Source organism: Cheilinus undulatus, linkage group 14 (genome assembly GCF_018320785.1).
Source record: "Cheilinus undulatus linkage group 14, ASM1832078v1, whole genome shotgun sequence".
Classification (NCBI taxonomy): Eukaryota; Metazoa; Chordata; class Actinopteri; order Labriformes; family Labridae; genus Cheilinus; species Cheilinus undulatus.
The window spans coordinates 9,838,087-9,851,699 of NC_054878.1; the positions used below are offsets into that span (position 1 = coordinate 9,838,087).

The 13,613-nt window shown below is 40.0% G+C and overlaps 1 protein-coding gene across 1 annotated transcript in view; it reads right to left on the minus strand.

Moving 5' to 3' along the window:
* Positions 1–12,746, minus strand: part of znf292b (zinc finger protein 292b) — a 28,765-nt gene extending 16,019 nt beyond the window's left edge. Inside the window, exon 1 of the mRNA XM_041805235.1 lies at positions 12,582–12,746. Within this exon, the coding sequence (XP_041661169.1) occupies positions 12,582–12,746 (165 nt within the window). The remainder of the gene's footprint in view (positions 1–12,581) is intronic.
* Positions 12,747–13,613: the final 867 nt, after the last annotated feature.

Consider the following 13,613-nt stretch of genomic DNA (forward strand, 5'->3'; position numbering starts at 1 on the left):
CCCCCTCTCAAACAATAAAAGTACGTTGAAGCAGCTGCGCTAAACATCACTAAGCACCACAAAGCTCAACACGGGGCAGTACCATGTGACATACATGGCGTTCCAAATCATTATGCAAATCGGATTTTAGTGTCATAAACATTCAATTTTTAAGCAAATATTGCAGCTGACTGTGGTTTGTTCATGGTCCAAAGCGGCAAACCCAAGCTGGTGACGAAAATTTACAGTTCTTTAGGGATGAAACTCAGGATTTGCACCGGCTGCTGTGCTGTTGCGTGTCTGTGGTAAGGGAGGGGAAGGGTGTAAACTATGGGTGCCCAATGGGAAGAGAAAGAGGAAGAAGGAATTTCTGAAATCTAGATTTTTACTTTTTTTAACTAGTCCTAAACAAAAAATTTGATTTAATAAAAAAAAAAAAAAAATCGATATATCAATAAGCAAACACATTTTTGATTTTCAGGTATTTAAAAAGTACAGAACGGTGTCTTTAAGGACCCAGGTTTCAGTCCCCATCCCTCATGCCAATCTTAACATAATGATCAGTCACATCACAGTAGCTGCAATAGTCATTCATACAGTCTACAACATTTCCATTATTGCAAAGCAAAAATCAATAACAAATCCATCCGACAGCCTCTTGATCATTCTGAACATTCAAGCACACTTCCGTTTAGCATAGATCTATTGGCTTTAAATACATACCAGGTACTTCAAACCAGTAAAAATGTAACACTGTAAACAACTTTGGTGTTTAAAGTCAGTGTCTCTGATGCTTCTCATTGAACAGGAGGGCCTAGAGGGCATGAGCTACTCTCTGTAAGCTCAAGTTGTTTTCAAGTCATGTTTTCTTAAGTATTCACAGTTCAAGAGGTTTGTAAAGTGAGCTGTATTGTGTATGGTGATCTCCTCTTTAAACAGACCGTGCAGACAGACACAAACACATTTCATTTCAACAATTCCTCTAACCAGAATACAAGTGTTAGATGCAGATACTTCACAGAGATACTAAACTTAAAACAAAAAGTAAGGCAATTTGTGTTTGGTACATTATTTCTTTGTTTAACAATGCTTCTTGGTAATAAATCTTATATCGTTGGAAAGCCTGTTTATTACCCTTTTAAATGATGCCACATTTATAAGGATCATGCATTTGTGGGATGAGCAGCAGAGCTGAGTATGTGCATTGCGCCCATGAAAAATGTGCCAGATCTTCTCTGCCAATGCCAAACAGCTTATTTTGCTGTTGCTACTGACTCTTGTTTTGAGCTTATGGTACCCCCAGGCGCTGCCAATCACCTGTGAGCATGGGCCCTGCTACAGTGGTCAGTAGATGTCTGCTTCAAGAATCGGCATGCCACTATTGACTGATCTGGATAGGGCCCGTTGGTTGGGCAACTTCAAGCTGGTGCTCAGCAAAACCAAGTTGCAGCATTGTTTGGAGTGAACCCTCGTACCATCTCCAAACTGAAGGCCAAGTTCCATATAACGAGGAATGTCAGAGACAGGCCGGGTGGGTGTCCCAAGAAGAGAACACCCCAAGAATACTGTTTTCTCACCCTGTCAGCAAGAACTCTATCCTCCAAGATGACAACACTCACCCCCATAAAGTGGGGTTTATCAGAGACTACCTCCGGAATTTGGGAGTGGAGAAGATGGGATGGCCTGTCAGCAGTCCTGACCTCAACCCCATTGAACACTTGTGGGATCAGCTTGGGTGTGCTGTTCGTGCCAGAGTGACCAACACAACCACGTTGGCTGACCTGCGACAAATGCTGGATGAAGAATGGGATGCCGTCCCACAGCAGTGTGTGACCAGGCTGGTGACCAGCATGAGGAGGAGGAGCCAGGCTGTTGTGGCTGTGTATGGTTCTTCCAAACACTACTGAGGCTTCTGTTTGTTAAATAAATATTGTTAAATTGTCAATATGTCTTGTTTCTTCAAACTTCAATCATCCAATCCACCAAACACCAAACAAGACTCAATGGCAGAATAAGCTGTTTGGCATTGGCAGAGAAGATTTGGCACATTTTTCATGGGCGCAACGCACATACTCAGCTCTGCTGCTCATCCCACAAATGCATGATCCTTACAAATGTGGCATCATTTAAAAGGGTAATAAACAGGCTTTCCAACAGTATAAGATTTATTGCCAAGAAGCATTGTTACAACAAAGAAATAATGTACCAAACACAAATTGCCTTACTTTGTGTTTTAAGTTTAGTTTCTCAAATTGGTGAATTGTGTGAATGTATTTCTGACATGAATTATGCAGGATTTAGGAGACACTGGCTCTAATGTCTTCTGAATTAAAATGTGTTGGAAAGCTGCTAGTCTCCTGCAAAATCTAGAATTGGCACACATGAAATTCATCATGGGAGAAACCTGGAAACATGTCCACTTTCCTACAACATCCTTACAATTTGCAACACTGTACACAAGCTTGTTACCTCAAATTCAGTATCTGTGTAACACAGGTATACTGTATAAGCTGCAGTCTGTTTCTAAAATCTCCCAAAGGGGAAAAAGTTTAATCCATCCTCCTAGGTGAGAATTTAAATCTAGTTCAGCAAAGCACACAACGTGGTTTCTGTGTTGCTCTTTCAGTACCATCTGTGTCTGTGGCGTGGACTCTGTACATCTGCTAGCTATAATACAGTAGTTGAGCTCTCAGCCTTCAGTGATGAGGCAGAATCAGCCAATGAATTTCTCTGTCCTCTTCAGCCCATCACTTGTTGTCCTAACTGAGGAGTATTCTCAGTTAAAACATTGCTCCACATAGCTTATTTACTTAACGGTAGACTTCCCGTTTTCTTTAAATGCACAATTAAAACAAGACTAGTGGAAAGCAGTTAGAAAGTAGTGCCAATTCCTGGTGGTGCATTTTTTCTCAGCATGCATTCTAGTACATTCTCAGCAATGAACATGAAGCGGCCATTTAAAATACACATTTTCAATTGGTTTAAGTCTCGTGCAGTGCGTGATGATGGTGGCAGCTGCACACACTTGTGGTAATGATGTCACAGGTCTCAGCACTTTATACTGGTATACAAGTCATCCTTCTACAAATACAAAAAGGTATTAAAAGTGCAAGTTATAAACTGGCTGTCACAGTACCTTAAACGTGTTGCACCTAAAGTTATTGCATTACCAGACATTTACACTACCAGACATTTACACTACTGTAATGAAGGCAGTTCCAGTTAAAATTGAACAATTGTCACATGTTCAAAGAACAAGGTGACAAAAATACAAATCACTGATACCCAATTTTGGGAATTTCTAGTTGTGATAACCAAAAAACTCCAGCATACAGTGTAAACAGGACATGTGATTCTAATGTAACTATTTTTTTTCTTCTATATCCAGTAGGCTATGTTTTCCTTGCACAAATATTAGGCTACTGTACTTTTGCTGATATTTCCAAACTCCTTTGGGATAGTAATATATACCACACCCATTTTTATTATTCTAAGTAACACCATGTGTCTCCAGGGGAGTGGGGAGGTAGACAGTCTAGTAGTTTTATTTTTGGGGCTTCATTCAAAATTTCAGGGTTTCCGGTGGGCTGTCTTGAGTGCGTGGCACCCTAGGCAGCTGCCTATAGACCAATCCGGAGAAACACCGGAAGTTGAGTAGCCGCCATTACGGTGGTGGACTCTTGCCATGCATTCTAATGAAAGCTGACTTGTAAAGTGAACGTTTCTGGTTTTGCCATGACTTTAAATTCAACTTGATTTTACTCAACAAGTTAGAGGATGTGGTACACAACATATGGATTTCACAGCTGATTTAAAAATCGTCACAAACTTAAGATATGTACGTAATGTGCACCTATTTGATAAACTATGTTTTTACAAGTAAATATTTACATACAGTTTTATATTATTACGCTAACTAATTTGAATATAATGTCATTAAGTCTCATTCACGTACGCTGGGTTTATGTTAGACGACACTGTTTTTTCGGACGTTATGTAACGTAACTGCTGAGCAAATAAAGATTTGATTGTCCAATCTGTCCAGCTGGAAAATAAGCCAGTTGCAAAATAAATGGCAACTAATTACATATTTCATATTTTATTTCCTAAAGAAGCATTAGTTAAGGGTTGAATTATTCTAATATAAACTAAAAGTCATTTTTCTGTGGCCTGCATTTTGTGTGAGGGGTAGGCTACTTTGTCCTGCAGTGCTCAGCTGCACATGGCTAATTAAATATTCATGAGATCAAGCAAAGTAGTGGGGAGTTGACAGACAAATCTCTATGCAGGATAATCAGCAGCATGGAAGGATTTTGAATCAGCCAAGGATGCAGTGAATAATGAAGCAGAAATAAGGAGGATTGAAGACAGCTTAGCGACACAAACACAGAGAATTAGCAGCTGAGTGAAGAGACTGGGTTAGACCCGGGATAAAGCTGGACTGAACTTTGAAGAGTAGGCAAATCTACCGGTGGCCAATTCTCAAAAATATTGGACTGGATTTAAAATGGATTCGAGTTAACAGGAAGGAACAGATATTTTTGGCTGTGGAGGACAGCACTGACTTGTTTACATGAAGCTGGTTAGCATGATCAGAGCTAACCGGCTAACCACTCCAGGCTAACACCAGTTAACACTTAACTTCAGCTGCTGAAGGGATAAATGAGGCAAAGACAGCATTAAACTATCAACAGGGTACGTTTTTTACTTCAACTATTCCAAGAACCAGGATAGCTGGATTTTAAAGTTGTAAGCTGACAGCCGTTGCAGCTGAATTCATCAGTTTATGAGGACCAATATCGTCAATTAGGTAAGCAACAAAGTTCATTTAAAATGTAGAGTTTTAGCACAGTGTGCTGACAGACAGTGTCTGACATTATTCTGCTGCTGGTAAGCGATTTGGTACAATGATTTGTTGGTGTTTTCTGTGGAGGACGTGGCTGTTGTAAGCTGCTAATTGTGGCTAATGAGCTAAGGGCGGAGAGCTAACGTTAAGCTATGTCTTGTTTAGTGTGTCAAACATAACAAACGGCTTATGTGAGGAACAGCTGGTCGCACTTTATGTTTTCTATTCGACTTACATGCAATTAAATGAAATAATGACTTTTCTCAGTCATTTTCAAGTTCCGATCATGTGTAATCTGCGTTAGATAGGATGTAAGAACAGGACGGAAAGCTCGGATTAAGGTTCGGTTTGGTTTTTACTCGTTTGTACTCAGGTCGGGTTTTGTACAGAAATATGTGGCTCATGTCTTGACACGATACTGGATCAAGGAGTTTGTGTTTGTGTCTGTTACTGCTTTTAATGCTGGTTAAGTCCTTTAGTTGTATATGAGTGGAATTATGGAGGCTGCTCAGCTGTGAGAATCTGGCGTGAACTCTGGGTCTAAATTCACCTTTTACTGTATTTTCTGAAACGGACAATAGACATGGGTAAAATATATTTAATTTGTAAAATATAATTGAAGTCATAGCCCTCCGATTACAGTTCCCGTGTGCTTCTGTAACGTTGTTATTCTGAACATACCTGCTGCTGTCACAGCCAGCAGGTGGGAGTGGACACTGCAGTTCCACCGCAGTAATGGCGGTGCCCACAAAACAGCCGTAGGATTGGGGAATCAGAATTATGAAAGCACTTCCGGTTTGCACTTGTCAAAGTAATAGGTCATTTCCACCAAGTGGTCTGGCTCAGTTCGGTGCGGTGTGGTACGTAATTTTTTGCGTTTCCATAGAGCAAAAGTTGGAAAGGGTCCCAAAAAACCGACCCGTACCGCCCCACTTTCCGGCATCCTTCCGTAGGGGTGCCAATCTTACGTATCCATACCAAAATGGTGGAGCTACGCACACACCAATAGGGGCTGCATTGACGTCACGTCAGCGTGTGACTCAGCTGCTCCCCTCCGGGCTTCAAACACGTAAGTCTACACTGTGAGAAGTGGGCAAAAACGGGAGAAAAATGGACTAAAATCTGCCTAAATGGGAAATATTTGGACTTGACGGAGATCCAAACTGTTTCTTAGTCTATGGATCTGGCAACAAATCAAGTTTCCTGAAGTTTATCCGGACCTGATTTTAAGAACACAAAGCAGAGCCCGAAGGCTCACATCAGCCTGATCCATCCGCGATGGATGAGAAACTAAATTAATGCTGAAATTTTGTGAATATGAAGCCTTAGAACGGTTCATTCTCATCTGTAAATTCTCATCTATTAATCTACTTCTTATGTTAGATAACCTGTGAAAACATTGCTTTGTGGTTGTTGAACAGGCTCGTAAAACTTCAGGCTGCAGACTATTTTACAACGAGGTCAGCGCACCCCGGATTTCTGACTTAATCTAGCTTGATTTTAACACCAGCTGAAGTTTTACTTTATTTTTAATGTGGCGAATTCTCACAGTACAGCTCTATACTTTCACATTTTTTCGTATAAACTGTTCTAGACTAGATATATTCACATATAAATGTAGTGTTACGACTCAAACCGTCTCTGTACACTTATTCCATCAGCTGAGGATCTGTACTGACAGTGGTTAACAACATTAAAATGTAGTTATTTTTTTCAAAGCACTTTCAGCTGAAATAAAGCTGTTAACTGCTTATTCCCGACTGATTTCTGTCACTCATCCTTTCAATAACTCCGCTGCTGTAACAGCAGACACATGCATGCTTTTACAGCCCCGCCCACCAAGTGAGAGCACTGGTGTCTGAGGGAAATCCAAACTATTTGGGGGTGTAGCGCACCAAACCATACCAAACCGAACTGAATCAAACCGGACTCCCGATGGAAACATGGCTTAAAAGTCTCCTTTAGCATTTCTTTGGAGAAACTGCCTTCGTATGTATATAATGCCTAAATTTTAAAAAAGCTCCTGTCACACTTCTACTATACACTAAATCCAGTCACTTGTAGGGAGTTTTACTGAGGTAAAACTTAGGAGGAATGACAGAGCTTTGACAGCAGGAAGACCAAACCAACACACAGTGAACTGGTGTCTGGTATAAAAGCTGTTATGGCAGAAACAGCTGCAAGCAGCAAAACTGTCTGAAAAACGGTTACTGAATAGGAACAGGGAGGAACGCTCATAGGGAGCGCTGTGGAACTGTGACGTCACAATATCAGCGCGGACCAAAACATGGCAGCCTCCTGGTGAGCTTATAAGCTCAAATTTATTCAAAATGCAGATAACTAGTGCGTTTTTTAGTTCAATATACATTTGAGATACAAATATCTATCCAACAAGATGAACTTGTCCCATCATGCAGGGTTCCCTTTAAAACTGATGACAGAAATCCTGTTAATGATATCAGGCTAAGTTGGCGAACAACAAATATGCGCATCTATATCGACACATACATACTTGCATGCCATGGCACAGTAGGCACCATGCTCCGGATCTCTGTAATCAACCTGATAAATGTGGACAGCTGGTTGTTATGTGATAGGTTTGATTAAAACGAACACTTGCAGTGGAAGTTTAGTTGAGTTGTGCTGGGTTGAAGCTGGCCACCAAAGTCTGGTGCTGACCAAACCACTGGACCAAGACCGCTTGATAAGATGGGTCTTGGTCTGCTTCCATTCACACTCTGGTGTGGTTCATTTGTGGAAAGAACACCAACTAAACTTGATCCAGCCTAACTCAGAAAACACTGAGCTTCTCTGGATTAAATCAGCTACAGTAGCCAGAGAAATACGTGTTCAAAATCACAGATAGACCTGAAAGAGCTTCAGAAACATTTGTGCAAATGTCTTTTTTCTTCCACTCATCAGGCAGCTGGCTCTCATAACTTGTTTCCAACACATATACTTGACCAGGGTTACACATTTATTGGATTACTTTTGCATAAATAACACAATCCGAGATCAATTTATGAATGGACCTGCTCATTCTGCCCTACTGCCCCTTTAACGCACATGTAAGCAGTCAAACACTTATACTGCCCATAGTGCAAAAGTGTTCATCCTGTCATTGCTCTATACCTTTCCAGAGGGTCAGATGTTACTGTTTTTCAGGCATACTTCCCAGGAAGGCTATGAACACTTGATTTTTTTTTTATGTATTATTGGAGAAATAATGCGAGCTGAGAGCAATCAATAAACAAACACTCTCTTCTTGCTGTGACAGACACACATTGTGCTGTGGAGCTTGTTGATTTTGTTTCTCTTGTTAACTGGTTGTTTCCTGGATTCATTCTGTTAAATATGGGCTTCTGCTGTAATGTAATCAGTGAAATGATGTAATTGGGTAACATCACACGAGGGCTGCAGAAATAGATTCTTTTCATAGTCGAGTACTCCATAGATTCTTCTGACGATTAATTGAGTACTCTAATAAGAAATATTGCATTTTTTAATCAGTCACTTTGGCTTTTTCAAGAGAAGCAGTACTAGAGAAATGAGACAAGAAGCTGTGTCCCTTAAATGAACTACTTCTATATTAAAAATTGGTATTATTCTTTAAAGAAAATATATTTTACAAAGGGCAATAAAGTTCGGATGACAGTTTACATTTCTTAACGTTGCAAGGAAAGGAAGTTAAATAATGACATTAGATTATGCCATATTTGGGGTTTTAGGGATCCTCTCCCAGGAAATTTTGGGTGCTAACACTTTATTTCTTCTATTGTACTTTATTTTTATTTTCCAATTTGCCATTAAAGTAAAGGGACACAATCATTTTAACATCCTCTACTTTATACATGCGTGTAATATTTCACATTATAGCAACAGTAAAGCTCCATCATTCACACAGTGGTCTGATGATGTCTGAAGGTGAACCTTTAGATTACAGGAATATGGATGATTTTTCAAAGCGTGTTCACTTTTAATTTTTACACATTTTTGTTTGTGAATTCATCCACCATAAAAATATGACCTTTTAAGACCATCCACTGACAAGGAGAACACATTTTAAGAGATAAAGCTGCTTCTGTGACCTGCTGAATCCTGACTGTATGATGATGAACTTTGACCTATTTAGTCTCAGTCAATGGCTGTGGCAATAGCGTGTTTCTATTTTACTGGTGTCAATTTATTATCAATATGAGTTAGAAAATTATTTGGAATGCTGACACTTAATGAAAAATACACTGCAATCAAGACGTCAGTGCGCTGGATTTTAAATAATTTATAAATGTATGATGTGCGCTCGCGGAAGAAAGAGAGAAAGAGAGAAAGAGAGAGCGAGAGAGGGAAAGCTCCCAAAACAGGACTTGAATTGTGACGCCTGACGGTGTTCCGTGAAACCGTCGGGCCAATAAACCAGAAGTTTATGAAATTCCCTTACGTCTGCAGACACAAACTAAGTGCTATCTCACTCCAGTGAGTCTCGCAGGCAAGATCAACTTGGCTGTCTGCGTAGGTTCACTGATGCCGGCATAGTGCCATATCTGCCAGCCGCAGGCAGTGGCTGCGTAAAAACGAAGGACGCATGCCTGTAAGCATCACTGCATCAACTTCTCTTCCTTTGTGATTTTCACGCCTCGTATCATGCATGTTGTGTAATAGTAACAGCGAAAACAAGTACATTGTGCCACACAAATAGCCGTTCGTGTGAAACACAGCTCGCCGTGCAACACATAGCATGCTGTCCAGACTACAGTACGGGTGCATACGGATACATGACTGATTTAAGTGAAGCCTCGAGGCAGATGATTTGCCTCGAGGAATTTTTTTATTCGAATCACCCGAATAATTCGAGGAATCGTTTCAGCCCTTCAGTCCGTTTTGGAACAGAAATGGCAATATTGTTGCACTTTCCTTTGGTTTGCGTTCACACTGCTCTCTTTGGTCAAGCGGACCAAACTGTCTGAACACCTACAACCTCTGCTGGCTAGGGGCGCTGTCACCACAAACGGCGACGGTGAAGAAAAGAAGGCGTAGAAGAAGACGAAACTCCTTTCACCGGTCTTTTCTTCCACATAAACAATGAAAAAACACAGAATTTACGCTGTCTTGTGGTTTCTGTTCTTGCATTTTGGCATTATAAGCAGCTGGCAAGGTGGTGAGCTGTCCAGAATGTCGTCTTTTACACGAGACGAATAAACCAGCACGGACTACGATGCGTTGCTATGGATACCCAGATGCCAAGGGAGGTACCGACATGTATTTGAGCGTATTAAATCACATACAAATCTACATATCGTTACGGTTTATGCCTCATCCTGCCTTGGATTCACAAGTTGTTCTGCTTTGTGTTCACACCTCCAACGAACCGCACCTGGGTTCATTAGGGAGTGGACCGAGACCCCTGTTTCAAGCGGTCCAGAGTCCGCTTGTTTGGTCCGCAAGTTCAGTTTGTGTGAGCATTCACACCGCTCGAGTATGCCATCAAAGGCTTGTTTTAAGGGGAGAAGGGGGTTAATAACACTTGAATTTGGATAAAAAAAAAATACCGTGATATGATTTTTAGGCCATATTGTCCAGGCCTACATCACACTGATTAAGAACATTTTAATACCAAGTATTAAACAAAGTTTGCTTGTCATGCTTTTTTTCCATTTAGTCAAGGTTGATTTGCAACTCTGAAATATTTATTTCAAATGTATTGTATAAAGGTCAGAGTGTCAAACGTATGCAAGTATAGGTGTATCATAAACCAGAAGCAATTGAGCAACTAGAGAACTTTTTCCTCACCTATAACAGGTTTTAGTCTGCTTGTCAAAGTTGACAACAAATGCAACAATGTGAAAACTTGGTCCTTGATTTTGACCAGATCAACCTAACTAAAGGTGTGAAAATGCCCTTAGAAATTCAAATTTAATGCGGAAAATTAATGCTGACTGCAAAAAAATAAAAAATAAATAAAACCATCACGTGTTATGTGGGAGCCATGTTAAGACACAAGTCAAATTACCATTTTGGTGGTTTAAGTGAATTTGAAAGTCCTTCTACCAATTACATCACCCACTTTAACTGACTTTTCTGGCCATTAGGGGTGTAAATCACCAGTTTCATAACAATACGATACTATGTCGATTTTCAGAACGATTCTTTATTAGTCAATATCACAAAGTCTGCCACAGTTCAACCTAGAGGCCTGCGATCGATATCAGACAATATTGTGAACCCATTTACCACAACCTGTTACTTTCACATAAAGGAAAAAAACATAATATTGATACGTTTGAGCATTTTATTGCCAAAACGCATTTACATGAAAAACATTATTCAACAGAGTGAACAAGTGGACGCGCAGGGGGACTTTAAAAATAAAAGCGGAAGGTACAAATGGCGATGGATATTGATGGTTATACTTTTAATCGATTTGACTAAATCATTGCTCAAACAATCTATATATCGATCCCGATCGATTAATCGTTACACCTCTAATGACCATGTGTAAATCTGTACCATTCTTTACTTTTACATCTACATTTCAAATAATCTAGCTATTTTCCAATGCAACTAAATGTAAGTGGTCTGTAGGGTGACAATCATAGCAGCTGCCACACTTCACAGTATTTACAGTTATAGCAGAGGAAGATTTGTCTGTTGTAATGAGCATTGGGTCACTTTGTTATTCTTGAAAGTGAATCATTTCAGAGGATGGGAACACGCAACAACAACAGCCGCGTTTGCCTCAGCATTATCCTGAATGCCCTTCTTATGTTTTTCCAAAACACATTTTTCCTGTCAGATGTGTTGCTACTCCTTTACCCTGGTTGACACAACAATAATTTTAAATTTAAGTATAATACCAATAATGATAACACGATTTTTACTCCATGGCAACAAAAAAATAAATAAAAGGCTAAAACAGTCAACATTGAATATTTGCTGTATGTATTTCACCAAAATTGCTGTCAAAATCCTGCACACTAAATGACATGCACATATAGGTTAGCAATGTTTCCCTCTCCTCTGACATAAATATTTGATCTAACATCTGTAAAGTGTAAATACTTGCCAATGCCATAGCTCGTTAGAGTAATGCTGACTGTAATATCGAAATGTATGCATTATGTATCAGAAGTAATAAGGGCGTTGGTTAAAATACAACCCTTTAAGGACTGGGACCCATCCATTTTGCTTCCTGAGGTCTTCGTTTGCTCCACGAGACAATCAGAGAAATTATTCTGTTGTGCACGCGCATGCAGCCAAACACACAAGGCTAAAGCTAACGAAAAGCTAATTGCAGCTAGACTTGTTTTTAACTGGTATTTAAATGCCACCTTGCCACATAGCAGCACTGTTGACTGGATAGGAAATTGAACTGAGTTGTTGTGAAACTATCGAAACCCTTGAAATAGGAGTAACGGCAAATTAAATATTTATATTTCCGAACGGTAATCACACTACGGTTGGATTCCTCCTGCAGACACTGCTAACGTTTTCAGCCAACGTTAGCTGTGAGCTTAGCCCGCTAACCATGTTAACTGTCAGTTTCATTTGTTGTTTCACACGAATATTCTCTAGTTTATCCGCTGCACGAACTTTCATTCTGCAAATACACACACCAAATGTTAAAAACCTCCCTCTACAAGTACAGTTTTTAAGTGAAATCATACATTTCTCCTGTTACCCAGGGGGCACGACAGACCGTTATGATTGACGCTAGCAAGCTCACGTTAGCTCATTATATATGTGAAGAAAAATAACTCACCCTGCAGAACTCCTGGCAGAACTCGGAGGAGGACTGAGCTGCAGAGTCATCGCTCTCTCTGGTAACCAATTCTTGCAGCTCCAGTAGCCGCCGTTTAAGCTCTGTAATCGTTTCAGTGATTCCGTTCTCAGGACTACGGTCCTGCTCGGCCTCTTCGTCCGCCATCTTCACACCCCGCTCCGGCGCGTACAACTACTGCGTGATGACGTATTAGCGCAAAACGATGTTTACGTAGTGATGTCACGACTGCGGAGGTCACATCGGGGCTGGTGAAGAAATTTAATACAGCCTTCTTTCCCTTATAATAAATTCTTTGTCAAACAAAAAAATGTTTTAGTTATTCAGTATTTTAACACTGTGATCTACTTTCCTCATAAGTTGAATAAATTAAAGTAATAAATGCAACATATAACAATCAACTTTAAAAGAATTTGAGCCATTGGGACTGTGCAAAATGTTAATAAAAACAAAAAACAATGATTTGCAAATTTCAGTCATGAACCAATATTTTATTCACAATAGAACATAGACAACATATCAGAGGCTGAGAATGAGAATTTTGTTTTACAATTTTTAAAAAACATTGTCTCATTTTATCCAAATGATGTATATCAGTGACATAGACAGGTGTTTATGTGCCCACGCTGTTTACCAGTTGTTCCCAGACTTTGACCTGAACCCCCGGTCTCCTGCATCAAAGTAAGCAAAGTAAAGCGCTGGCCTGTCCAGCCAGATGTTTTGTTACGACATTCAAACATGTTTTCTTTTGGTAAAAGGTCTGAACTGCAGACAAGCCAGGTCAGCACCTGGGCTCCTCTTCAGATTCTATGAATCTTTTGATATTATGTACTGTAGATAGTGGGATATTTATTTTCTTTGCAATTTATGTTGAGGAACATTTTTCTTCAATACTTCCACATTTTTTTTTTAATAGACTAGTGAACCTCTGGCTTTTAACTTCTGAGTGACTCTTCCTCTCTAAAGTGCTCCTTTTATACCCAGTCATGTTACTGACCTGTTGCCAGTCAACCA